The sequence below is a fragment of the Marasmius oreades genome, chromosome 8, assembly GCF_018924745.1.
Source record: "Marasmius oreades isolate 03SP1 chromosome 8, whole genome shotgun sequence".
NCBI classification, from domain to species: Eukaryota; Fungi; Basidiomycota; class Agaricomycetes; order Agaricales; family Marasmiaceae; genus Marasmius; species Marasmius oreades.
In genome coordinates this window covers 1,210,997-1,236,695 of record NC_057330.1, presented here as the reverse complement: position 1 = coordinate 1,236,695, position 25,699 = coordinate 1,210,997, and the positions used below count along the sequence as shown (strand labels likewise).

The 25,699-nt window shown below is 47.9% G+C and overlaps 11 protein-coding genes across 13 annotated transcripts; 6 read left to right on the top strand and 5 right to left on the bottom strand.

Moving 5' to 3' along the window:
• The first annotated feature begins 10 nt into the window (after nt 1-10).
• E1B28_012310 (uncharacterized protein) lies at nt 11-1,662 on the top strand. Its single transcript, XM_043157404.1, has 4 exons — nt 11-462; nt 528-983; nt 1,038-1,184; nt 1,247-1,662. Exons 1-4 carry the CDS (start codon nt 141-143, stop codon nt 1,477-1,479), a joined length of 1,158 nt encoding a protein of 385 aa, XP_043004771.1. The 5' UTR covers nt 11-140; the 3' UTR covers nt 1,480-1,662.
• Nucleotides 1,615-2,768, bottom strand: E1B28_012309 (uncharacterized protein). Its single transcript, XM_043157403.1, has 2 exons — nt 1,894-2,768; nt 1,615-1,839 (listed from the first exon to the last, which is right to left on the bottom strand). Exons 1-2 carry the CDS (start codon nt 2,559-2,561, stop codon nt 1,722-1,724), a joined length of 786 nt encoding a protein of 261 aa, XP_043004770.1. The 5' UTR covers nt 2,562-2,768; the 3' UTR covers nt 1,615-1,721.
• A 2,694-nt stretch (nt 2,769-5,462) lies between these two features.
• On the top strand, nt 5,463-9,137 carry E1B28_012308 (uncharacterized protein; the record flags this gene model as incomplete). Its single annotated transcript, XM_043157402.1, has 8 exons — nt 5,463-5,534; nt 5,585-5,626; nt 5,680-5,818; nt 5,871-6,412; nt 6,471-7,426; nt 7,479-7,497; nt 7,559-7,760; nt 7,816-9,137. The coding sequence occupies 8 exons, from the start codon at nt 5,463-5,465 to the stop codon at nt 9,135-9,137; spliced, it is 3,294 nt and encodes a 1,097-aa protein (XP_043004769.1).
• Nucleotides 9,138-9,755: 618 nt separating this feature from the next.
• On the top strand, nt 9,756-10,177 carry E1B28_012307 (uncharacterized protein; the record flags this gene model as incomplete). Its single annotated transcript, XM_043157401.1, has 2 exons — nt 9,756-10,066; nt 10,126-10,177. The coding sequence occupies 2 exons, from the start codon at nt 9,756-9,758 to the stop codon at nt 10,175-10,177; spliced, it is 363 nt and encodes a 120-aa protein (XP_043004768.1).
• Nucleotides 10,178-11,917: 1,740 nt separating this feature from the next.
• E1B28_012306 (uncharacterized protein) lies at nt 11,918-14,355 on the bottom strand. Of its 2 annotated transcripts, XM_043157399.1 has the most exons (9): nt 13,912-14,355; nt 13,836-13,857; nt 13,557-13,727; nt 13,299-13,498; nt 12,986-13,244; nt 12,667-12,928; nt 12,595-12,609; nt 12,283-12,540; nt 11,918-12,228 (listed from the first exon to the last, which is right to left on the bottom strand). In XM_043157399.1, the coding sequence occupies exons 1-8, from the start codon at nt 14,280-14,282 to the stop codon at nt 12,386-12,388; spliced, it is 1,455 nt and encodes a 484-aa protein (XP_043004766.1). In that variant the 5' UTR covers nt 14,283-14,355; the 3' UTR covers nt 11,918-12,228; nt 12,283-12,385. The 2 variants fall into 2 exon arrangements, with proteins under 2 accessions (XP_043004766.1, XP_043004767.1); XM_043157400.1 differs by lacking the exon at nt 11,918-12,228 and having other exon boundaries at nt 12,282-12,540; nt 12,595-12,928.
• Nucleotides 14,356-14,437: 82 nt separating this feature from the next.
• Nucleotides 14,438-17,769, bottom strand: E1B28_012305 (uncharacterized protein). The gene is made up of 11 exons (XM_043157398.1): nt 17,215-17,769; nt 16,747-17,158; nt 16,160-16,696; nt 15,615-16,097; nt 15,289-15,548; nt 15,187-15,240; nt 15,091-15,134; nt 14,914-15,037; nt 14,785-14,865; nt 14,705-14,730; nt 14,438-14,652 (listed from the first exon to the last, which is right to left on the bottom strand). Exons 1-11 carry the CDS (start codon nt 17,691-17,693, stop codon nt 14,525-14,527), a joined length of 2,628 nt encoding a protein of 875 aa, XP_043004765.1. The 5' UTR covers nt 17,694-17,769; the 3' UTR covers nt 14,438-14,524.
• A 754-nt stretch (nt 17,770-18,523) lies between these two features.
• E1B28_012304 (uncharacterized protein) lies at nt 18,524-18,838 on the top strand (the record flags this gene model as incomplete). Its single annotated transcript, XM_043157397.1, has 1 exon — nt 18,524-18,838. The coding sequence occupies one exon, from the start codon at nt 18,524-18,526 to the stop codon at nt 18,836-18,838; it is 315 nt and encodes a 104-aa protein (XP_043004764.1).
• A 1,409-nt stretch (nt 18,839-20,247) lies between these two features.
• E1B28_012303 (uncharacterized protein) lies at nt 20,248-21,692 on the top strand. Its single transcript, XM_043157396.1, has 7 exons — nt 20,248-20,428; nt 20,481-20,840; nt 20,896-21,006; nt 21,057-21,108; nt 21,167-21,261; nt 21,321-21,390; nt 21,458-21,692. The coding sequence occupies exons 1-6, from the start codon at nt 20,305-20,307 to the stop codon at nt 21,377-21,379; spliced, it is 801 nt and encodes a 266-aa protein (XP_043004763.1). The 5' UTR covers nt 20,248-20,304; the 3' UTR covers nt 21,380-21,390; nt 21,458-21,692.
• Nucleotides 21,693-22,045: 353 nt separating this feature from the next.
• E1B28_012302 (uncharacterized protein) lies at nt 22,046-23,522 on the top strand. 2 transcript variants are annotated; one of them, XM_043157395.1, is made up of 3 exons: nt 22,046-22,525; nt 22,581-23,383; nt 23,433-23,522. In XM_043157395.1, coding segments are annotated over exons 1-3 (1,197 nt in total). In that variant the 5' UTR covers nt 22,046-22,133; the 3' UTR covers nt 23,435-23,522. The 2 variants fall into 2 exon arrangements, with proteins under 2 accessions (XP_043004762.1, XP_043004761.1); XM_043157394.1 differs by having other exon boundaries at nt 22,046-23,383.
• Nucleotides 23,523-23,578: 56 nt separating this feature from the next.
• Nucleotides 23,579-24,186, bottom strand: E1B28_012301 (uncharacterized protein). Its single transcript, XM_043157393.1, has 4 exons — nt 24,067-24,186; nt 23,873-24,014; nt 23,729-23,818; nt 23,579-23,668 (listed from the first exon to the last, which is right to left on the bottom strand). Exons 1-4 carry the CDS (start codon nt 24,164-24,166, stop codon nt 23,611-23,613), a joined length of 390 nt encoding a protein of 129 aa, XP_043004760.1. The 5' UTR covers nt 24,167-24,186; the 3' UTR covers nt 23,579-23,610.
• Nucleotides 24,187-24,618: 432 nt separating this feature from the next.
• On the bottom strand, nt 24,619-25,699 carry E1B28_012300 (uncharacterized protein; the record flags this gene model as incomplete). The annotated part of the gene is made up of 6 exons (XM_043157392.1): nt 24,619-24,759; nt 24,810-24,921; nt 24,975-25,159; nt 25,211-25,509; nt 25,563-25,644; nt 25,694-25,699. The coding sequence occupies 6 exons, from the start codon at nt 25,697-25,699 to the stop codon at nt 24,619-24,621; spliced, it is 825 nt and encodes a 274-aa protein (XP_043004759.1).

Below are 25,699 nucleotides of genomic sequence, written 5' to 3'. Positions count from 1 at the left end.
CGCGCGTGTCGTCGTTATTCCTTTGCACTCACATGCAAACACTACTATTCCAGGCATACTCTTCGTCATGATCACAAGAGCAATGACATATCCAAAAGTATAAAAGCTTCTCATATTCTGTTCAAGATTTGATTGATACCATGGCCGACTCTGTCGATGTACCAAATGCTTTCAGTTCTCCCTCCAACTTGTTCTCTACCACTGACGATGTTGCGGAGATAGACTCTGCTGGTTCTAACACCTTCATCAGCCCAAATCATTCACCATCTGTGGCGAAGGAACTCATCGAGACTGCCCAAGCTCTGCTCAGTCCTCGAGGCCGTGGAATCTATGCAACCGATGAAAGTCCAGACGTAATCGAGGCGGCGTTCGTTGCTGCAGGACATAATTCATCTTCGGGAGATGAGATGTTGAAAAGAAGAAAAGACTGGCGAGAAACAGTGTACAGTGCAGTTCCGAGTGGTACGTCAAATCAACCATTTGTCCGATAGCTTGGAGCTGGTTCACGACTTGAACCCGCTTGATAGAATACATTTCTGGCGTGATCCTGTATCCAGAGACACTCCTAGAATTTAAACTCGGCCCAATTCTCACCAACAAAGGAGTCATCGTCGGTGTCCGGGCCAATGGTGAACTTGCCCCGATTCCTGCATCCCCATTCGAGTTCCTCGTCCAAGGCTTGGATGATCTGCTCACAAAGTTGCAGGCTGCTCGTGCTGCGGGGGCTAGATTCTCCAAATGGCGTGTTCCAATTGCTTGTACCAGTCCTGCACTGGGGTTGCCCACCCAAACTTCTCTCGACGTCCAAGCTGAAACTCTGGCTATTTATGCTTCGATCAGCCAACAAGCCGGCGTGGTACCTATCGTGGAACCCGATGTCGAGTTTTCAGCTGATGCAGACCTTGCGCGAAGCATCGAAGTTCACCAGAGAGCTATCCGACTGATCTTCGACCGCTGCGCTCGGCATGGTGTTTTGCTAGAAGGTAGGGGTTGTGTTCTTCTTCACCAATCTGGGTTCATAGGATAACACACACTAGGCACTCTGATCAAACCTTCCTACCCACAACCCGGTCTCAAGTCTCCATCACGAGCCAAGACCACCTCGAATGATATTGCACTCGCGACCGCAACAGTTATCTCCAACTCTGTACCCAGTGCTGTTGCTGGAGTAGTCTTTCTTTCAGGTAAATCTCTTTAGACTGGAACATACGATGGGAAGTTGACAGGAATTTGTGTGTTGTCTTAGGTGGACTGTCCACACCAGTTGCCTTGGATTTCCTGTCTGCTTTGAATAAACTCGTCAATGCATCGCCTCGATCGTCGCCGTTCTCAAGACTTCCTCCTCTATCGTTCTCCTATGGTCGTGCTTTGCAAGGTGAGGCTATTCGGCATTGGGTTAAAGGTGACAGAGAGGCAATGAAGGAGTCGCTGTTACGTGCTGCGAAGGGTTGTTGGTTGGCTGCCAAGGGCGAACTTTGAGATTCACATAGAATCGAGCTTTGATGAGGATTGTTCGTGGATAGGGAATATTCTCTTCATAACAAGGTACTCGATCATTATGTCAGAATTTGGGCGAGTATAAGCCGTTGAAGGACTTTTACTTTTCATGCTCTGCGCTTTTGTTTACAACTTGGTGCAAAGACGGAGAGCACGGAAAATAAAGAATGTGCGAACATGTATTTATTTCTACATGAAACAACATGTGTTTGTCTACTACACCATCAAGGGGAAAGTCTATCAACTTGCCACCGAGGGTTCTCTTGCGCCGTCCCTTCGATCCGCAGGTAACGAATACGGTCATGGAGTCGAGAGGGCTTCCCGCTCCAAAACTCAATCTCGCTATAAAAAGCAAGGGTGAGCCGATGAGTGTCCGGAGGACAGGAAGAAACGAACTTTGGAATGACTCTCCATCCGCCCCAGTAATCAGGTAATGGTACAGATGCTTCTAAGTCCCCTTCACGGACACCAAAACGTTCCTCTATCTTCCTCAAACGCGCTTGCAACTCGCCCTCCTCGACCACTGTACTTTGCTCGCTTGCCCAAGCCCCTAGTCGACTTCCTAACGGTCTTGTCTTGAAATATTCCTCGCTTTCCTCATGGCTGATTTTCTCCACAATGCCAACTACTCTGACGGATCGATGTATTTCCCTCCAATAAAATACGAGCGCGGCGTTCGGATTAGAATCCAGTTCTCGGGACTTTCTAGAAGTATAGTTGGTGAAGAAGACGAATCCACGGGAATCTAATTGCTTGAAGAGTACGATTCGTGCTGATGGCACGCCGTTTGGAGTAGCGGTGGATAGAGACATTGCTTCTGGTTCATGAACGCCTCCTTGCACGGCTTCTTTGAACCATACGTGGAATTGATCTAATGGAGATGGTAGTACTGTGGATGGAGAAAGATGGTCTAAGGTTTGATATTGATTGTGTGGTAGGACCTTGATTTTATCCGAAGAAGGTTCGGAGATTATAACGTCGGCCATGAGGGGTCTGTGGGCGATTGCGATTCGTTGAGATGGACGAAGGGTGAGTCTAATGAGTGATTTGGCGCAGAGAAGCATGTTATGATGAGATGATCTGGTCCGTATTAGTACTCCCGACTCCTTCCATATACGCCGTTACATATCCCTCGATCGGAAGGACTTTTCCCAACAAATCCACGGTTAACTCTTATGTGCAACGTGGGCAATTCGTGGGCAACACTTTCGAAGTCATCTCATTTTCTTCCCGAATTCAGTGGGCTCCAGGCGCCCAGACCTCAAATGTACTCTACTAGGGTGTCGAGCTCTCGTTGTTGAGCAAACTACCCAATCTTGACGATGCTATATAGGCCTCGTCTGAAGCGTAGATGTCGAGACAAGTGCATTATCCACAGCAGATAAATACCTTTCGGGAGCCCTGAAGCCTTCCAGTGCGACCGCATCCAGAAACTTACGATCCTTCAACTTTGCAAGGCATGCACCTAAAAAGACTAGGCTGTGTTATCCCGCTTTACTCCTCCCCTAACGACATTTGCCTGAGCGTTGAAACCAGGCACACGACGAATAAAGTCAAGCGCACGCGATCATGCTCGAAACGAACGCGATGAATCATCGAGGTGTGCAAGGGCCACTGACGGGTCACGGAAGGAAGGGCGGGTCATGTCCTTCAACGTTGTGCTGCCACTTCGGAAAACCGGATGTTTAGTCAATCCGAGCAAGACTCAAGCTATTAGCTTCGACCGTCGAGTACTAACTTTAGATGTCGGAAATATTTACTGAATCTGGTCAAATGATAAGTATGTGGACCCTTACATCACAAAAATCCGGGGATTGGGATAATGGATTATCATGACGTGCCTGTGATATCTTATCCCAGAATCAGTATCATTTCCCTGCCAGATGATGGGATACCTTATTTTGGATTATACTGGATTAAAACCACGGGGGTAAACGCTAATTACGATGGCTCCTCATCTGCTGTTATCACTTATCTGACGACCTACCATCAAATATAATGTAGATATGACATGATATGACATTATCATGTTTGCCCTACACCGGGGCAAAAAAAAATCTGTAATGCTCATTTCGGCGTAATTATTTCATATATGGTGCACTTGATGTTGCTATATCAAGGATTTCTTAATTTCTGTTTCTGATACCAATTGACATGACTGCAAGCTATATATAGAGTAACATATTATAATTATTATATTTTGGTTTAGTATATTTTACGGTTTTTAGAAGTTAACAGTCACATGCATGCAGTACCGAGTAAGTTAGTTCGTACTTACAAGTACTATTTTGTTGAAGGTCAAATTTAGGCCTGGTGCTAGCGATTTTGATTGCGTTACGCGCGCGCGCCGGCCATACCTACGACGTACAGGTTCATCCCCACATTCAAAATCTGAGTTTAGGACATGTAATATGCACTCATCTACTACTCTACCTGCTCTACAGGTGATGATCCTGAATATTATACAGTTCTAAGATGGTCACTGCTGATACATCTAACAAGGCCAACAAAGGCACCCCCTTGTCCTAATGTAGAAGCCCTACATTGAATGATACCCCATTAAATTTTGTGGCATGAAGGACTCCCTGTCACAACCAGCTTATTTTATTTATTACATCAGGCAAGCTATAGTCATTATGAGATAAGCAAACAAAAAAATTATTGGGGAGTTGTACGCTATGATGACGAAGTCAGAAATTCGGGAGTGAATGAACTCCACATTATTTCCTTTTGGAGATCATTCAGGGTTTGACAACTTAAAATATTCATACCGGATAGATGATGGAAAAATATATTGACTTGGTAATCTGCCCGGCAAAAGATAATGAATGATATTGGAGTATCTGGTTTCAACGTCCTGACACGTGGTGACAAACTGTGTAACAGTATATCACAATTCGCGATTTTTTGTGATGTATAACATACCTTTGAAGCTGACTGAGGGTTTCGCGCGGTGTGGCGTGGTTCGTCGTCCCGCGTTCTCCGCTTCATGCATATGATATTTTGTTGAACGAACCCATCTGTGCCCTAACTCTGATTCTGCGCCATTCAGAAGATACTGATGCTTTCCCATAAGCAATGACGTATCATTGACCATCTCATCAATCATGCCAATGCAAGGACCTGACGACGTGCTGGGAAGAAATCTGATGCACGGACTTTGTTACCTGTTTGAGTGTTCTAGGTTACAGTAAACCGCTTTACCTAGCTTCGGAACAGCAACAGTCTAAGCATAATTCGCTTCCGCTAGCAAGCAGTTAGGGTCGATGAGCCAAGCAGCGCACCAAATTTCCACGGCTTCCTCAAATCATCAAGCTCAAGCATCAAGCATCAGTGCCTCAGTCACGTCGTCTGGGTAAAGTTCAAGTTTTACCACGACTTTTTGGTGGTTCAAAGGCATTAGGCCCAGGCGACATTCGAAGTATCAGACGCCGCGGAATGGGCACACGGTGATAGGTTCTGGCAGCTGCTCAAGAAAGTCACAGCTATTTTCAGGTGGCGGAGGGCGACCGAGCCCCTGCCCTACGGTTGCCCTACACTTACGATCCGGTTGCTCGACATGGTGCTCATCATTGCTGTACTCATGTATCGCTTTGGGGGGCCTCAACGAGAAACGTGGCATACAACCGTGGTCGGAGAAACCGAATTACAGAAAACGCGCTACAAATGCCGCGTACCTGATGTCAACCGAATGATTTTCCGTGATAAGTAGTTGTAAAAGCCTGAAGGATGGACCATCTGCATCAGATACCGCTTGGTTTGCGTGTGGGGCCGCAGGAACGAGCCCCGGCAGCCGATTGCAAATACAACCACACATGTCTTGGCCGAACGCCGAAACCGGGTTAAAAACCAAAAATAGTAAATACCATCTCGATCTACAAGTTCTCGAATTATGATATATTTTCAACTATCCTCCTGACCACCATCTCCCCTGTTACCACCAGCAACTGAGTGAGGGCATTGAAATGCTTCATTCAATATACGACCTCACAACTTCGTGTCGCAAGACGTCTGGAGAGGTTCCCGCAAAGCTTGTGGTATGTCCTGATTTGTTCCATTGGGTCCACGTTGCTCATCATTTAACAAGGGTGCATCTACTACCGTTGTGGGGTCCAAGATGTATGTCTTCGTGAGTTGTCTTCGACTAATCGCACTTTCAATTCGAAGCTCACTGGTGAATAGGGAGGCCGTCTGGTGTCGGAGCGGAAGATGATATCCGACGTCTATGTTTTCGACCTGGAGTCGTTCGTGTGGGAGAAGATACAACCATTTCCTGAGGATGACATCCCTAGGCCGCGTTACTTCCATAGCGCAGATGCTTGTCAGTCTCCTTTCGCATTCTGCTTGCTTCAGCTAACTCGGTCACATCCCAGGGAATAACCAGTTGATCATATTTGGAGGAATGAGCAATCAGCCGGATTCACATAACCCAGATGAGCTCTGTGTATTGAACGACGTTCGCTTCTTCGATCTCTCTACGCGACATTGGATCCCTCCATCCCAGTTCCCCACCCCCGTGTCAGAAACATTCGTCCCTCGGGCTCGTTATGCTCACCTATCATCAGTTACCGCCGACCGCTTGTTTATCATTGGTGGTCAAGATTTCTTCAACACTTGGCTGGACGATATTTGCGTTTATGATCTTCTTGGGAAGACATGGGTTCAACGACGCGATTATCCGAGGCATTGCGGCACATACCGTAGTGTAGCAGTGGCTTCTAATCTCTGTGTACGTCGCGCACACGATGAAAAACGTGATAGCTCGAATCTGGGAGCACCTGGGACCCGTTTTCGCGATACGGACACACCCACACAACTTGATTTCACCTCCACAGATTCATTGGTTCATCTTCCTTACTCCACGGCGCCGACAGAAGATTACCCATCGAACATCTATCTTTATAGCAACTACAATGTAAGCCGCCTATATCTTTTCTCACAATCACACACTGAACGCCACTCGCTTACACAAGTTCACCGATGTCAAACGCGAACTTGAAGTTTTCTCTCCTCTTCCCGACACCGATTTTACAATACAGGATCGATCCGCAGCCATGACCGGAAGCTCTTTTCCTCCCGGCCTTCGGTTCCCCACCGGAGCGATACTCGGTACAAACTTGATCATCGCTGGGACCTATCTCGCCCATACCAATCAGTCCTTTTCTATTTGGGTTTTAGACCTTTTAACCATGACATGGTCGCGTATAGAAACCGGGAAAGCAGTGGATGGCGGCTCATGGTTCCGTGGCTGTCTGTGGGCGGATGCGAATAAGTTCCTGATATTCGGCAACCGCAACGGCCATCTTGTAGACGACTACAATCGTCGACTTCTGAGCTGGGAACATGTTGCTGTGGTTGACTTGGAGGCATTTGGGATCTACCAGCCGCCACCGCTCAAACGAAGCATTGACATGCAGGAGTTGGGACTGGCGGCACTTGAGGAAGGTGTTCTCGCAGATTTCGAACTGATTTGCGATGATGGTCGCAGGATCAGCTGCTCCCGGAAAATCCTAGAGGATCGTTGGCCTTGGTTCAAGGACCAGATGAGGAAGTTTTTACTGCTCGCAATGGATACAAGTGCTCAGCTGCCTACCTCCCCCATGCATGTCGATAACCCAATCCTTCCGGGAGCTACCTCATCTAATGAACAGAGACCGGACCCTCGCATGACCCCTCGAACTTTACATCTTTCTGAACCGTACGCGATAACGCTGGCCCTCGTGCGGTATTTCTATACCCTTGCTTTACTTACTCCCCTTCAACTCGCTCCGGCAGTCCTCAGTCAATTGCTGGTGCTCGCGACCAATTATCGCATACCACATTTGGAATTACTAGTCAAACATGCGATGCACCGTGCACTTTCCAATTCGACATCTGTAGGTGTTTATGAGATAGCTACACTGTGTGGTTGTCGCAGCCTGCAAATCCGGTATGTGATTGACCAGGCTCATTCAAATGCCAAATTGATCGCATCTTTTTAGCGCCTTGAGGAGGGTCATGGTAGGTTTTTTCGCACCCTTCCTGATTGGATGCATTTCTCAACTTTTTGAATTATTTTTAGACTTACACACAGACGCAGAAAAAGCCAGGATCAAAGCGAAACGACAGAGAAAATGGTAGTGGTTCACGACCACCGGACGGTGGATCAGGAGGTGGTCCACCTGGCAGCGGCACTGAAGGTTCTGATACACCGACCTCAAGACCGAGGGGTACTTCCGACGCACGCTGGCAGACGGCGGACAGCGACACCAACAATCTATACAGTAAGGTCTTTTAGCTGGCTTGAGATCTTCAGTATTAATGGGATGATCACTATAGACTCACATATGCGCACTTACCGTACTTCAGCAAGAACACCCGCTTATGACACAACCGCCACCTCCAACATCTACGACGACCACGACCACGACCACGACCCCTCGCCTCTTCCTGTCTTCACCCGCCAAAATCCAGTGAACCAAAATCAAATGAACCGCTCAAGCGTTGTATCTATAGCCACCGATCGGGAATTGCGGGATGTCGCTGATATCATTGAACCTATGGTTCGCTTACCCCTTGGACGACCCACTCACAGTCGTGCGTATAGCGATGATGCTAACGTCTACATTGATCCTGCGATGTATCCGCGTTCGGAGCCGTCTCCGTCCAGATTTACTCAAACCCCATCCTTTGGTCCGCGTTCGGAATCATCATCCAGATATAACAGCCCGACGTTTGGCTCACCGTCAAGCTATTCGTCTGAGAATCAATACGATGTGTTGTCGCCGGATGGACGAGTTGATCGTGTTTACCTCCCTCCCTCTCCCATGATACCTTCATTCCACCTGCCGCTCATGCCGCCATTTACTCAAACCCCATCCCTTGGCTCAGCGTCAAGTTCGTCTGAGAGTCAATACGATGGGTTGTCGACGGATGGACGAGTTGATCGTGTTTACTTCCCTCCCTCTCCCATAAGGCCTTCATTCCACCTACCCATGCCGCCATCAAGACCGTCCCATCTCTCTGACGGAGCGGGCGATGTAAGTGATGTACCATCATTGCATTTATCAACCTCCCGCAGTTCCATGGGCAGCTCGAAGGGGTATTCACCATCCACCCCCTCAATGGCAGTCACCCCCCCAGAGTACATAACTGACTCGCCACCGCTCTCTATCATCGATGAGAGGGGGCATGAGGAACATTATCATTGGGCGGAACATACTCGTAACCCTGGCTTCACGGCGGTATCCGATCGAAGTGACTTGCTCCCTCAGAATGGGCTGTCAAAGAGGAAACCACCATTAGAGCGGAGCTTTACTGCATCGACAACCTCCGTATCATCCGATCCTTTGTCCTTAGAATCTGAACGACATCCGCCTATTGCCCCTGTTTCTGGGAAGAAGGGTGGTGGTTTATCGCGCCTGTTGAAATTGGGAAAAGGGGATGACCACAATTCCTCAGCGCTGGACCAAGCGGAAGAAAAGAAGCGGAAGAAGGAGGCAGCAAAGATAAAAACTGAAAGGTTGGCTCAGGACCTTAGGAAACGTGAACTCGCGCGCAGGAGACAGCAGGAGGACAGTATGTCGTTGAGCTCTAATGAACGGAAAAAACAGCAAGATGGTCGTGCGATGTATGGTGGTATGGCAGGTTTCACGTTGTAGGAGAAATGGGAATATCGTGTAGTATCTTTACTTTCATCTTATTCGAACATTTTTGCTTCGTTAGTTATTCCTTCTTGAAGTTGTGACCTTTTTCCTTATTGTTCCATTGCTGGGTTTTATGGCAACGGTGTATTGTCTTGTATTCACCATCATTCAGAAGTCCGTGTTTTTTATGTAGTTGAAGCAAACGCGATGTAGAAGCTAGAAGGCCTTGCTATCATGTTAAATTGTTATGACTGTCATGTAGGACAGTCATCGACGACGACGGAGATTGTTGATTATTAGTACTACAGTAATACACCCGTTCGTGTAGAGTAGTACGAGGCTGCTGGGCCCCCTATGAGATGTGTGCTTACGATGGACGAGAGGAAAGGGTGGAAAGGGATGAAAGGGAATGCTATGAGAAGAGTATGGTGGAACGACATTGTTGCGATAACATTTGGTCTCGCATCATGTCGAGCTGATCATATCAATATGCGATGAGCATCACAGTCAAGGGTGATTAATTCTGCGGGCGCACCAGGAGTAGTCGGTACTTTTGCAGGATGTCGATGAATTGAGTTGAAAATTGAGAGCGTGACAGTGACGTGAATGTGACTGACCCTCATTGCTTATGCAATGTTGTCTGCCATCATGTCAACTGACCAGGCTAAGTCGCACCTTAGCACGGAGTCTCCTCCGGACTCGACTGCCAAAAAATCACTCAGCCTTCCTTACAACCCTGTTCCTCCACCCCATGGACCCAACCGCCGCTATATCTTCGGAGTCTACATCCCAAATAACGTTCTCGACAAGAGATGGCACGAACTCATGCCAGCCGAGCTCGAATACCCCAGCGAAGAGTCCCTACCGAACGTCAGAATTGGGTTCGCGATGAGTTTTCCCCGATGGGTATCATATCATCACCGTGAAATCCAACCAACGCACAAGTATGCACGGCTCTGCCGTTTGAAGGACAAATGTGACCTTCCCATCTTCCCGCTTGCAGATACAGGTCTGCCTCCGCCTTACAATCAACCCCCTCCTCTCGAAATAGTTGAGAAGGTGGCTGAGCTTTGCGGTTCGACGATGAAGTTCGCCACCTGGTGGCGGCTTGAGTCAGAGGACGACTAGGTATGTAGGATTCCTTCCGAACCACGTTAAGTTCACAATACTCACAGAAATCTGAAGGCGGCGTATTATGTCTGGGATGTACCATAATTCCTGTATTCCTCCCAGTGATCCTGATTCACTGTAGCGTAGCATGAATGTACTTTGTTTGAATGTTCTCAATGACGTTGTCCTCCTATTAAAGGTTAACCGGCAACCAGTCACGACAGTACCTCGAACAGCGGTTGTTTTTTTTGTTTTAAATTTCTGCAGAATTACGTGTTACAAGCCGTCTAGTGCTAAGACACGGGAGCGCTGGATAGAGCACTACCATTCCTCCTCTTTCTATTCTACTTCGCCCGAACTGTGGGTCCCTGGTCTCTTGGTTGTGAAGCTGATGGTAGTTGTCGTGTGTAAGTGTTGTGTATGATGGTTGGCGTGCACGAGGGCGTGTCGCGTTCATTGATAAGGCATCATGCATGAGATACGAAAAGGGAGAGGGAGGCATATGGTGAGGTCAGATCTGGGAGTGCCTGTTTGTTTCCTACATCATTGTTCGTATATCTCTTTCTAATCGGTTTTCTTTCGTTCTGCAACAGGTCTCCGTCTATTGTCAAAATCATCTCTCATCTGCACCACTCCTTGCTGTCCAATCGCTACAAACCGTTTCTTTCTCAATACGTCTGGATGACGGTTTGGCAGTGGTGGTCATGCTGATCGGAGTGGCCATGTCAGCCCTCCCCTCGAGGTTCGTCTGCGAATGCGTCTGTGAAATCTTCCAGCACCAGTGTGACTGGCATATGTCGGGGTTGGCCAGTTGGTGTGAATGCGCCAGATGCCTCCACGAATTTCCCGGAGGGCTGCTATTCCCTTTGGTGTTCCTAGAATTTCCGGTAGTGATATGTCTCGAACAGCGGTTGATATGGTTGCAGTGAAGTCAAAGGCCGGGTCGTGCTGGTGAGAGGGAGTGTCAAAAGAACACAAGACCATTTATAGAAACAGCCCTTTTACCTTCATCTGTCTGCGACTACGAAGCTGATGGATATCATGGGCAGCTCAATCCGGCATTCGACGGTCCGTGGCAACACCTCACTGTGTCAACAAGCACTTTGTAACCTGTTCGTCAAGATTTGAGCGCGGAGCGCTGAGTTCCTCCACCATTCAAAATAAGATCTTTTGGTGGGATAACGAGGATGATGGACTCTTTCTATCTTCGGACTTCATTGACCACAACATTGAAGGGCCTTTGCGGCTTCACTTCTCCAGGCGGTGGATGCCTCTCAGTATGTCGTACAATTCGAAACAAACATTTTCCTCTTCTGCTCAATGCATTCTTGACGTTTGGGCATAATCGACACGCCCTCACTCCTCTCGAATACTTTCTTGATCTGGCTACCAAGCACTCCTGTCCGATGGTCTCTCAAATCTCTGCTGATTCACTTATCAGTCCGTATCTGAATTCGGGGCGTCGTCAAATCCTGAAGGAGATCGGTTCAGATCTAGGTCGAAAGGTGTCACCAACCTCAGCTCAAGTGGATACCGGACGAGCCCGATACTCAGACTTGCAGTAACCACAAACCAGTTTCACGCACTCCACTCCTCGAACAGGATAAAAATAACAAAGACCAACCCTTCTACTCCTATCCATATTCGTTATCATATACAATCTAGAAGAATAAAAACTGAGCGAACCCTTCAGGTCCCTTCGGGACTATGCTTCCCCCATTTGCGATGGCCCACGGTCCAGCAAGCCGAGACCAGTCCACGTTCTTTCATTCGCCTGCTGAAGGGGAAGGGGGGTAACGCAAGCCATATTCCCACTACCTCCAGTCTCCCGCCGATTTTGAGCTTACTCGACCATAACCAACCGTCCCCGTCAACGTCTCTACTAAAACTGATGAAAGGAAGGGAGGGAAGTCATAGGTCGGGGAACCGGGCGAGCAGCTCGTGCAGGATGTGTCGAACAGATCGGCAGACGATCGCGAGAGCGGGATAAGGTCTCCTAATTTCTCCGTGTACATCCATGCACCATGGAATAATCAATTAAGCACTGTACCGTGTAGTGTATAGGTATGTAAGTCTGTGCGTCTTCCTGTGGATGTCTATAGTACCACAACGGGGTGAAAGCGCGTGCGATGCGTAAAAGTGCCATAGGGTCCTCAAGCTACTTCCGAGGGTAGTGTATCAACGATACCGTTAACGTCGTCGGACGCTGAGCTTCCGACGGTATAAGTGCCAGTTTCTGAATCTGGGACCACCGTCGTCCTCTTCATAGTAGGATAGTTGGGGAGTACACGAATAAAGATATGATTGACTGAATGTGTGTGAGAACCAGTCCATGAACAATCATTGACAAAAAAAGACTTACACTCTTTGGCGTGACCTGTAAAAGTGATGGCTCAAAAGTTGAAGACCATGAAAAGTAAGAAGCAAGACTCACCTAAGTCTTTCTGACGAGTGCAGTCAGCGCCTTCAGGGCAGTCTTTACGGTGAGCAAATCTCCCTTCCACGAACCCCTTCTGTCGTTCTCTGATCCACCACTCTTTGAGTCCCCAAAGAAAGACTTCTGTGGCACAACGACGGCAGATCTTTTCTCGGGAAGCTTCCGGGTGTGGTTCAAGTTCAAGTGCACCGTCTACGAAGAGGTCTTGCTCGATCAAAGGAGCAAACTGACGGGGCTGTGCTTTAATATGATTAATGATCTACGAGAACTACAGATCAGAATAGGAAGCAGTAATTTCAAAGACATTAACACATACCTCTCTATAAATGTGCCTAGGGGTCAAGCCTTGTGCGGTCAGGTGGTCAAGCATAAAGTCGACCTCGACAGTATTTCCATTGAAACATTCGTACACGTCCTGACACTGGATAAGGTCTCCAATATCTTCCATTCCGTGTAGATGCTGGGCTAGAAGAGGAGCAGCTATACAGCGATGAGGTACTGCGATACCACAAAACATCGTCTGGCATAGTTCACATTTCGTAGAAGTTGGGGCCTGCAAAGCCATGAGGACTTCGCTAGGGAAGTGTCAGTATGAATTGACACTAAAGGCCGAATGAAGAATAACCTACCAGTTTCCACAGTGTCCGTGGCCAGGAGGTGTTCCGTCTTCGAGGTGCCAGGCGTGGTCAATGTCAGTGTTAGGATCTGGGATGGGCTGGGGACATGTCCAGCGATATGGGTTATTGGGTAAGCAGTGAGGACAAGGCCTTGCATATTCCGCACTGATGTTGATGTTTGGTTCTGGAGAAGCCTCGCGAGGTGTCGGAATCTGAAACGCATATCAGTCTATATCTCATAGTCAACACCACTACGCTCCTGATACTAACTCTCATTGAGATTCCACCTCTGTATATGTCGTCGGCTTGTTGGCGTTCACGTTCCGATCGCGCTTTGCGAGGAGCAGCTCGAAGTAGGGTGTCGATGATGATTTGGAGTGGGCGAGACGGCGAAACAATCGCGGATTCACTTCGACAAGCAGGGCAATTGGTACCTCCATTCTGTCAAGTTGATCGTAGTCAAAACGTGTTTCGTCTATCAGAAAACGTGGTGCATGGCAAAACAAATGGAAAAATGGATCCACGAGGTAAATTCAACGAATGACTTACACGAATCCACAGAACAATACAGCTGTCATAACCCAGTCATTAAACGCGTAATGAAGGAAAAGACCGGCATTCGCACCTTCCACAAAAAAAGTGTTGACAAGGAGAAACCATGACCGGCTTGTAAATCAACCCAGAACAACAACCACATTGCAATTCTTCAGAAAGATCCTCGACCAACCCCACCGCAGTGGCCGACGACGACGACGACGACGAATCAACTCCTGTGCCTTCCAAAACAGCCCTTTCGTCCTCTTTCATTCTTTTCCGACAATCGTCTTGCATGCCTTCAAATGTGGATGAGGCCCTTCGTTTCACCCCGAGAGTGGCAATAGACTCCGGCGCCGGTACTACTGTGCTTGTGGTTGACACCTCCGCTTCCATTGAGCTTGAGTATTGGTCCTGGTTTTGAGAATCAGGTTGATTTAAGGGTGTTGGTTGATCTGCCATTCGTGCAGGAGCTATGGCAAACCCTGGTGAGCGCCAAAGTACCGAAAGCTTATGATGAGAGCAAGAAGAAAAGGCTACAAAGCGGTCACAGAGTCACCATTCTTGACTAATTTTTGATCGATCGCCCCCGGAAACCGTGCTGACCGCCACCAAGTGTCGAAGCAGAGTACATGCGTATTGTCCTATTACAGTTAAAAATATCAGGAGCTAATGATACACAGTACGAGTCACTATAGGTACATTTAAACTATCGACTGGACTGATGATGGATTAGGTGGTGTTAAGTTGGGTGGTGGAGGCAGCGGCACTCGTGCGGCCTTGCAGGCATCGTCCAACCGAGCCCGTAGTTTATCGTAACGTCTCCGTTGTTCTAGATGACGAGGTTCAACCTCCAGACAGATACTGAGAAGTTCATCACTTGCCTTCACATGGCCATAAAGCACTTAAACTAAATAGGAATGACGTCAACATATTGAAGCCGCTCTTGAGGGGAGGTACTCACTAATCGATAGCTGGTAGGAAAGCCTTGCAAACATCCAGCGCAAGCACCATGCTTTGATCACATTGCCAGAGAGAAAGCGCTCTGTCGAAGAGTGAGGAATGACACAGATTTGAATCTCCTGAATATTACCTCGAAACTTGAGCCATGAACCATAATGTAAAGAAAGGCCGTCGTGCTAATAGATTGCCGGAGTTTCCGGTTATAGTGTGCAAACCGTTCATAATCCTCTGAGCCACAGCGGTTTGGTGGGATACTGGATCTGATCGTGAGAAATGCCGCGAACGTGAATGGGAAAAAGATGCATACACCACTCTTCTGCTTTTTTGCGATGAAACAGACCACTGACGTGCCTGAAGATGACTGAGTCCACTACATCAAAAGCACTGTAACTCCGCCACTCACGATGTAGCCAGTGGAACGTAGCGTTGGAACTCGTAAGTGATGCACATTCGCGTACTGCTTGGTGTCAGAGATGTGAATCGGGAAAAGCCAGCTGATACCTACTTGAACAGATACTCTCGTCCCTGGAAAAGAAACGCCTTCTCAATACCGCATGTGTGCCTATTGAGGGCAGTCTCAATGTTGTCAGCTTCCAGCCAGGACTTGATAGCAAAATCTGCGCGTTCAGCGTCCGTAACATCATGACTTTTTCGCATTTTCGCACAGCTGTTCCACAGTAAAAAGCATCGGTCATACAAGGCCCACACAGAGTCTTTCGATGACGTCGAACGACTGAAGGATTCTCCGCTAAAGAGAAGGGCGTACTAAAAAGAAGAGAAAAATTAAATTAAATTCCGTATTACCACATACATAAACAAGATGTCACTCACATTGGCAGGATCGCCTATGAAAAGGTCAGGGTGGCTAGAGCTAGTAGCCACAGCGTAGGATACGTGTCCGGCGGCAAGACTACTCGCACTCCAACACAGACGACGACAAGATTCTTTCTTAACCTCGGCTTCGGACCAGTTTGGGTCCCAAGCTGGCGTTTGAGCCCAAAGGGGCACATGCTCCAGAGATTGCGGCCAATGCGTACCAAGGGTCACAGATTGACAAGAACAGCCGCTGGCTGTAAAATAAGAACCGTTAGGCATTGAGGGATAGCCACATTCTGAGGTCCTTGATAAAGACAGCTGTTCGCGTACTCCGATCGAAGGCACACCACCAACACGAAACACTGACGCTTGAGGGTCGTTACGATCCACATCCGTCAGCGCGAGACTGCGTATGATTGCGTCCAACATCATAATTGCCGACACGGACCGAGCTGTACTATGTTCGGGGTGAGAACAAATCTCGAATAACGCGAGGAGCTTTAATCCCCAAGATAGTCATATGAGACCTCGAGCGCCAGGTGTGAATACAGGTGACTTACCCAGGCGGCTTGAGCGAGGCTTTCATCAATCCAGCCACTATTAAAGCTTGCTTCCAGAGCAGACTGCGCTTCGTCTCGGAACCTCAAAGAATGACGTCGCCCTGCGGCGCCTTTTCCGATTTCAGAACTTTGCCAGAAAGTGGATACGGCAAGTGCCGCTAGGATTAGGGACGGTTGAATGGTCTCTCGCTTGACAGGGTCGTAGAAAGATCCAAAGAAACTCGGCAAATGGAAAAAGGAGAACCAATAATTTGATGTTCGAAAAAGAAAGCGCAGGTCGTCATTAATATTCTGAGAAATCCGGTCCCGTTGAGAATTGGACAGTTGGCAAGCGTATTTGGAATGAGGCGCTGCGTACAGTGAGCAGAGAGAGTCGTACCATATCTTCTTCGTGAAACTGAGAGATGGGCCACGCGCCACGTCTTCATTGTCACCTGAATCCCGATCGTCATCATCTAGAGACCGGATATAGGCTCGCGTCGCCGTCCCACCAATGGGAACCATAGAAGAATAATTTGGTTCATAGTGGATGGGAAACTTTAGAGCTTTGTTAATACATACAAATTTTGAGCAGATGATTCTCAAACCTGTGATGCTGTTGGCGAAGGAGAGTAATTTTGAGTGGGAGACACCAGAGGATGTGACATTCCGTCCACCGGGGTGTAGTTGGCTGGTGATTGAATGTATTCACCCGTGGATGCAGGTGAAATTGAGCCATGGCCAGTATCTGTCACGATTGGGAAAGGTTGCAAAAGAGAAGGCCTCGTTTCATCAACAGTTGAAGTTGGACTGGATGTTTCAGGTCGTTTGCGACGCCGTCGAATTGTTGAGTCACTATCCCTAGAGTCCCGCGCCATACGCTGACGAGCTCCGGGTGTTTTGTCTGGTCCTCTCCTGCGAGGAACAGAATCGTAGTTGCATTCACCATTGCCATTTGCTCGTTGATGGCAATTGTGACAGACTGGTTTAGCACCATCACACCGTATTTTACGCGCACGGCTAAGAAACGCTCTTTAAAAGGGGAAATTTTTTGCAACGACCGAACGATGACATACCATTGCGCACAGGCGACATATACGCGTTTTCTCTGTTTCCCCTGAGTTGTGGTGGGCTGGTCTGGAGCCAATTCAATTTTAGGTTTTTGGCGAGATTTTCGTTTAGGTGGGTCGGGTACAAAAGAGTCCGAATCCGGAGAACCTTCCGTTGCAGGAGTCGGAGGAGATGAAATGAGTGGAAGTTGGGATTTTATATACTGCGGTGGCAGTGGTGGTGGAGCTGTAATCGAGGAGGGAATAACTGTATTGCTCGGAACTCCCTTCATACGCGAAAGAGAGGGTCCAACGTCGGCGTCGAAGTCATATTGCTGAAGTCCTTCAGGACTTGTGCGGTAGAATGAAGTATTTGAGTAGGAAGAGAAATGAGATGGCGTTGGATACTGTCGCAGGTGAGGGTAGGTGGGTGAAGAGTGATGATAGAGTTGGTTATCGTCTACGACGTAGGTATTATCTTGCGGAGACGCCAAAGCTGGGAACATTGTGGTACGGGAGCAGAAGGGGAGAATGAGATTTCCATATACACTTAAACCCGTTTTATAAACCGGTTACGAGGCGGCTCGAAAGCAAAGATCAAAAATGTACAACTGTTACCATACAAAACTGTACACAAAATGTTTTTCTCGTATACTCCGTATGGTTACGTCACGCTCTTGGGTCTTGACTATATACGGTCGGCCATGATCTCTAGTTCCGCCTCCCCCCCATGCGTTTCCTAGTTTCCTCGTTGACGTTCCAGTGCTTTAGGTGCAAGTTCCAGTCAAAAGTCCTCCAAGATGTTTTCTTGCGAGGGTCCTCAGGTGCCTTCCCCGCGCCGACCACTTGGGTTAGCCTGGAAGGGGAATTATCCAAAAGCCACATGCATTTCAATCGTTCTCCGCTCAGATCGTGTCACCACAAGGTAAGTAAAGAATATATCAGTGATGATAACTCTCGCATTCGCTTTGCTATGTTCGGTCATCTCTTACTTACTATTATGGGAAGATTATGACAAGTGTCACGACGAATACAGACACCCTTCCTTGATCATGGAGGAATACAAATATTAGCTGGCTTGCGCTATTGGGATCACCCTTCGTTCGGTATCCAGTCAACACGAGAGTAGTCCCCTGTCTCTACCCCTTGGGAACACAGTCTAATCCTACCTGATACTAGGGAGTCTCATCTATCAACCCTTGCGGCGTGTGACAGTTCCTATCCAAGCGATGTCTATTGTGGTATCCACAGGCCGTAAGTGCGTTGCCACATCGAAGGAACCCTATCATCCCAACCCGCACCAAGCCTTTGTCTCTGGGGCTTCGAGTCCTCTCGGATGCGGATCTGGTGTTCTGTCAACGAAGCGTCGCCTCATCCTGTCCTCCTTGCAGACGTCTATTTCCTGGAGATTGGTTCTGTTGCATCGAACCTGCATGGAAGAGTGGAAACGAAGCTGGCGAGAATTTTCCTAATCGGTCTTTACAACCCCTCCAGGTTTGACATGGGAAGGTCCCCTCGTTTCGTGGCTCAACTGCCGTCAGATCACTTCCTACGAAGAAACGTAAACGAAGACGATAATCAGGTCGACCCTTTGACTACCCACCACTGTGGTCGGCTGAAGCTGGGGGCCAAGGCACTCCCCAATATCTAATACGTCCCTTCCTCCGCTCGACATTCCCGACCTCTGTCTTCGCAGGTTTAAACCCCCAGATATCTTCACTTCGACAGCGGTTCCCGTCTCCTCAAAATTCATATCTCCTTCGATGACGTTCACATGTCGGAGGTATTGAGAGGTATTAATTATGCAGAAGGTTGTCCTTCCGATCCTTCACACCCCTGGGCTTTCATGTCAACCTGGATCGAATCCGATCAAATTAAATGCAAGTTCATCAATGACTATCGTATTCCGAGTCCGCCGCGGCACTTTGTAAATGAGGGTCGAAGAGTTTTACCGCTTCTCCCACACACAACTCAACTCCATGAAGATGTCGGGACCGAGTGTAATTTCTACACAGCTGCGTGGCGTCAATTAGTTCACCTGGCGTTACACATCACTGAACGAATCAATGCATCACAAAGTTTACCAAGTTCTCCTAGGCTCGTAATTCACACCATGAACAGGGTCTTCAATATTGACTGGTTCCGTCAGACTAATCGAAACCTCGCGATGGCTTTTTGCACTGAGATTCAATGAGATTCGATGATCACCCGTAAATGTGCCGCATCAACACAAGTAGATCACAAGATGTTACAAGATGGCGAGTTTCTCCGGTTTCCCACGTCTGCTCGGTCCCTCCCCACTGCAGGGCCTCATCTACAAGCGCCCGGCACCCATAATGCCCAACGTACCATAAATTACCCTCGCCCTTCGCAGTAGCAAGTTTCGTGGCTGGTGGCACTTTCTCGGATTGGTCCAGCCATAATCGAAAGGCATCCGAACGGTTGCACGTTGCATGACAATTGCTATGGGTCCAATATGAGTCTCACGCTCTGTACTTCAGAAAGCTGCCGCCAGAGCCCATGTTGGCCCTTCTGCGCTTCAGTTTCATCCTTCCGACGCGGTTCGATCTACTTTTAATTGCCATTGGGAAGTGTGGCGCACAGACCAAGCTTAGTATTTAGCTGTTAATCTCCATCAAGGACGAAATATAGAAATATACACGTCTGACCTGTAAATGAATACAACCGCCGGGATCTCTTACGACTCAGTCTTTGCAGACGGGTGCAGTAATCGAGCGAGATGAATCATAGCTGTTTTGACTTTGCATCAGGCCCTGAATAACGCAGATAATATTATTGAACCGAGCGATTGTGATTAAAATAGGAATACAGAGAGCGGGGAACATATTAGTCGTTGGAGGTGCCTGACAATCTATGGTGGTGAAATCCCTAATTCTGACACAAGTTAGCTACGTCCAGTCCAGAATTGTGCCTCGCCTTGGTTATATGTTAAAAGAAAACGTACTGACACCAGTTGGGTGCATCCTGATACTGTAAGCGGCACCCTGCGGCCCGTGGTCACTGTCGAATTACTCACGTGATGGAAAACCACTTCCTTACCGAGAACTCTCCTGTACTCTCTCAGAACCATCTCAACTGCGACACTGTTACGATCCTATGCCTCGAACATCGCATTCTCCACCCAGACGACATGAAGGAAGATCTTCTAGAAACCATAACAGGGATGATTATACTGGCAACCGTTCTCGCGGTCGACGAGACTACGATAACGGGAACTCCGGTACGGTCAAGTCGAATTCATCCGTGAATTATTATTCAAAGGACTACTCAAGGATCTTCTTACAGACGCGAAGAACAGCTATATGGATACAGAGAAGAGGACAGGGTGCGCGAAAGACGACGTGATAGAGAACGTTATGACCGAGGGCGGGATGGAGACAGGGAGAGGGAGAGACGTTCTGCATCCCCCCGTTCATCCAGAAAGCCCCGCTCCTCTCGTTCTCGATCAAGATCTCCAGTGAACAAGGCCAAACCAAATTTTGCTCCATCTGGTTTACTTGCCGCAGAAACCAATACTGTGAAGAGTGTGGATGGGAAGAATAGCACGGTGCTGAAATATAACGAGCCTCCAGAGGCAAGAAAACCTGTGTTAGGATGGAGGCTGTATGTTTTTAAGGGTTCGGAACAAGTTGGTGAGTCCTCTTGGAAATTTAAGTACCTCAGCCCATTTGAGACGCTACTGTCAAGAACTGCTTCACATTCACCGTCAAAGCGCATACCTAATTGGGCGAGACCACTTGGTTGCGGATATTCCTATCGACCACCCCTCCTGTTCTAAGCAACATGCAGCGATACAATGTACGATCCTCCTGCGTTGTATCATTTCATGCTACTCACAAGTCCATCAGATCGTTTTATGCAAGAAAAGGACGAGTTTGGAGTCTCAAAGAGTGTTGTCAAGTACGCAATGGTGATCTTTTGTACATTTCCGGGGCACTGGACTTATTCCTGGTTGAAGACCGTTCATAATAGATCTCGACTCGACAAATGGGACTCATGTAAATGACGCAGCCATCCCTAAATCACGCTACTATGAGCTGAAGGCTGGTGACGGTACGTGTTTGCCACTAACCTGGCCGATTTTTTGGTGACTGAGAACCTGGACTCTCTAGTCATCAAGTTTGGCCAGTCTGCTCGAGAATACGTCTTTCTGCATGACGAGGCCTCTTAACATTCATCACCGTAAGCATTTCCTTTTTTCTTATGCATGCAAGGTTTCATACAAGCCACGCATTCTTTGTTCTTTCAGCTTTGTCATTCCTGATGCATGAACAGGTGTACTAGTATTCAGGGATGGGACTTGTCGCCGATCGGTTGTTCTTGGTGTTTCCATTAGAGTAGCACTTTTTCAGCCCTGTGACTCCCTTCAGCCCTGTGTGTCGTGATATCCATGATTATCTGTAATCCGACCAGATACCACATCGGTGCACCTCTTTCTTTTTCTTTCATGCACCTTAGCCTCATGTCAGCCTCGTTGTTGAGCCTCGTTTGCCTCGTTGTGGCGCGACGCAGGGCCGGTGATGAATTGATACGATAAATCGTTATAAGTGAGTAACATATGGTCAAAATACTTTTCAGTCCTTAGACGAAGGAGAGGAGCAAAATCGTTCAGCAAAACAGGCCAAAAATCCTCCTTCGTTGGTTTTAATGGTTGGTGAGTGTCTTTGTTTCTGTAGATATAGCGACGGGTCGTTGCGTCAAAGCATCGCTTTACAAAGACCCATGGTGACTTGAATATCAGCCTTTTGTGATTATTCCAGAAATGGTAAGGCGCCCAAACAGACGAGGGTGCCTGTTTGCCGCACAGAACAAAGATTCATTGGAACAGAGCGGTTCAGCGGCTCGAGAAGATATATAATGGGATGTGAAATAGTACAAGAGGTTTCAACTACCACCATCTCTTTGACATCAAAGCCCTCTTCACCATGATGTTCGATGACAACCACTACATTAAAATCCTTCGGCGCAATTCAGAAAAGGCTCTCGAGGAGAAATTGCGGCGTAGTTCTGACGGAGAAGCTTTCGAATTGGTCGAGCAAGCAATGAATGCGTTTATAGATGATAATATTGTGCGTCCCAACATCCAAGAGCATCATCTCAGTCCTTTCACTGCTTCGTCTCTGTCTGCCTCTTCTTCACCACAACCTGAACGCCGCAAAGTTTCTGTTGAACCGGAACAGTTCGCCAAAGAGATTTCCGACCGAGACAGTGATTCCGATGACGATAAAGACCCGTATGCACCGGAGTGTCTGCAGCGATACCATCCAGAGCAGGTGTATTTCGTTCAGAACGGGATGGTTTACGAACGTTCTATGTTGTGAGTTCCTTCTTGAGATAATGCTGACGCAATTAGTCTGTAACTTTGTGAATAGAAACTGTCCAAGTGAAGACGCGCCTTTCATCCCTACCACACCGACATGTGTCGCGTTGAATCTCAGAGTAGCGCCCATGCTTTCATCGGAAGACGAAGACGAGGAAGTTGGCTCAGGAATCAACCCTCTATATTTGACTGCAGATTCACCAACGCGTCTCACCTCACCCAGCCCCGACCTTCGGCCTATGCGTTTTACTTCTCGTCCTCGCGCTCCCAAGCGCCGCCTTGACACCGTCAAGGACCTTCTAGATGATGATGAAGACAAGGACGACGACAGAGACCCCACAGACGACGAATATTGTCCTTCCCCGCCTCTCCCCGCGCGTAAAAAGACTCGCGCTTCCGGACATGCCCGCCGAGCCGCCTCTCGTGGTAAACGAGCTCCTCGCTCTACTAGTAGCAAGCCAACTCGCGTGATGCCTCAGTCCCGGAATAGCCAGTCAACTTCCCCGGCATTCCTGAAGGTAGTGAACAAGAAGCGAGTGCGGAGCTGCGACTTCATCTGTCCAGAGTGCGGCTTTGAACAGGAGAACAAGCGGATGCCAGACTACCAGCGGCACCTACGGACTCATGCACGACCGAGTGACGAAGACCAAAGCCGAGGTTGGTGGTGCAAGGGTGTCCCTGTCGAAGAGCGGTATAATTACGCAATTCCGGCGGAGGCTAAGACGTATTACTTCCAGGACCGACAGAGAATTGGTGGATGTCGACTTACTTTTAGTCGCCGGGACGCACTGAAGAGGCACCTCGACAACCCCAATGTGTCGTGTGTCGGTAGTCCATCCCTTGCTAATGATGATTGTGAGTCGACCTTCCCTTGTACACAGCCCAGAGGCTCATTGAATTCCAGAATAGATTGTTCTTGCATTCAGACAGAGGATCTTGGCCTAGTATTCTATTGTATATTAGTGTAGTGTTTTGCATTATCACATTTGTATCCATAGTGCCGCATAGCGTTGTATTTCCATTTTAATGTTCACATTAGAACGATTGGTGGACGAGAGGATGAAAATGATGTAGATTAATGATCAATTCTTCATACGCCTTGATCGTATCCGTTTGCCATTCTGAACAGTAGGACCCCAGCTATGAGATTACACCAAGGGGATAAGACAGATGTCTTCTGAAAAAAAGTCCGTTACGCACCCTCTAATGGTCTTTTTCGGTCTAGGCTCATGAACAAATTCTTCAACCGGAACCCCGTGTCTAAACTTTTCCATGCACCATAGAGTGTATCTGGATTTCGCAGTGTGCAGACGTAGAAAATGTTTGAAGACGACAAGAACGTACCTCCGATCCCGAACTGACAATCCTTGCTCTCGAAATTGAAGTCCTGAACTCTTCCAAAACTGTTCCCATGAATTTTGTGTGATTTTGGTATCAAGTGAGCGTCCTATCGCCTTCAGAAAATCTTGCGGGGTATTTATCGAGTCTATTTAAATTATTTCAGGACCGTTCTAATGGTTTCTACGGCACATAAATACCCTTCGGAGCCGGTATTGGCATAACAGCAGCTTTGTTAAAAAAAGAACGCGCGAAGTTGGGCAATGGGGAGTTACAACGAAGGCCAAGGCTGAATGACATGGTAGGAGAATCAAACGAAGTATCGGGCGCTTACGAAAACGCCGAGATTTTCCTTAGTTCTCGCAGTCTTCCACGTGTAGTGCTGGAGAACCAAATCTATCGAGAGTCTAGAAGACTAAGTACATGCGTACGAACTGTGGAACTGAAAGGCAAGTAATGACTGAGAGTCCTGAGGTATTAGCTCGGGGGGAGTTAGGGCAGTGCCTGACCACCCTCCGCTAACGACTAAGAGTCAAAGTCCTACAAAACTCAGTAAATACGGTCCGTTCGATCCAGTCAATAATTAGATCAACGCGAAAGACCTGGAGAATCAATAGTTCTAGAAGTTCAGTGGATAAGAGAAAGCACGAATAATACAATTCAACGTGTCAAATTCAATGAAGGAGAAGAGAGCGACTGCAAGTGGGATGGAGGGTGGGGAAGACGCGCATTGCAATAATATTATATTCTACTTAGAACACGGGAGCATCCCTCAAAAACAGCCGATTTTCGTCGCGTTTCACCCACCGGGCAACCGCGTTGGCAGCCCCTACAACAGCAGTTGTTGGTAATAGAGGGGAAAGCGCTATGTAAAGCTCAAAAGGCTGAGTTATCTGCGATTTGCTTTAGACGGTGAATCAACAATGGATGCATTCACACGAACCCATCCCATCACACACTCCTTCTCTGTCCGTATGAACTGCAGCTTGAGCGTCTCTTCTTGTCCAGACTTAGCGTGTACAGCATCATATAGTATCTGGTAGAGAGTCGTGATCCTTCAAAGGGAGATGTTCAGCGTTGCAGAAAAAAGTGCATGGTCGGAACCTACCTTCTCTGCTCGTCTATATTATCATAGGGGTCTTCAAAGATAGGAAAGGTGACTTGTACTTGTGGACGAGACTTGTAAACAAAATGTCTCAGCCCAGGAATTCTGAGTTCTGCGACGGTGTAGTTGGCCTTTCCAGATCGGACGGTATCATATAGAATTGATAGAAGGCCTTCTGATTTCAATCTCTGCAAACGGGATCGAGACCGTTTTCAGGTAACGAGAAGCTAGAGGCACACCTGTGTAGCCTGATCGCACCACCCTCGAATCGCCTCGAATTCTCCGCCCCCACTTATACATACAAGTACCACACTCTGTTCCTCGGGGTTGAATCCAAGGGCCCCAGTATTAGCTGCGTTGACAATAGTTTCAGGAGACGCGGGCGTGTTATCTTCTTCTGGTGGTGCGAGGAAAGATATGTAGGCATTTACGAAGCCAGATGCATTGAACTTTGGGAGGCAGACTGGAATCCATGACGCAGAGGCTGGAGAATTGGCGATAGAGGGACTCTGAATAGTATTCAGAAGAATATGAATGTCTGAGAGAAGGTAAGAGAAAATATCTGGCTCCGAGAGATCATTGCACTAGTACCTGAGGGATGGATTGAATGTTTCTTGGGTCTAATCAGAGTCACAACCTGACCGTCAGCAATGATAACGACATAAAGCACGTCCTACAAAGTTACTCAGAACGCGGAAGGCGACATGAATGAAGTAGATTACCTTCAT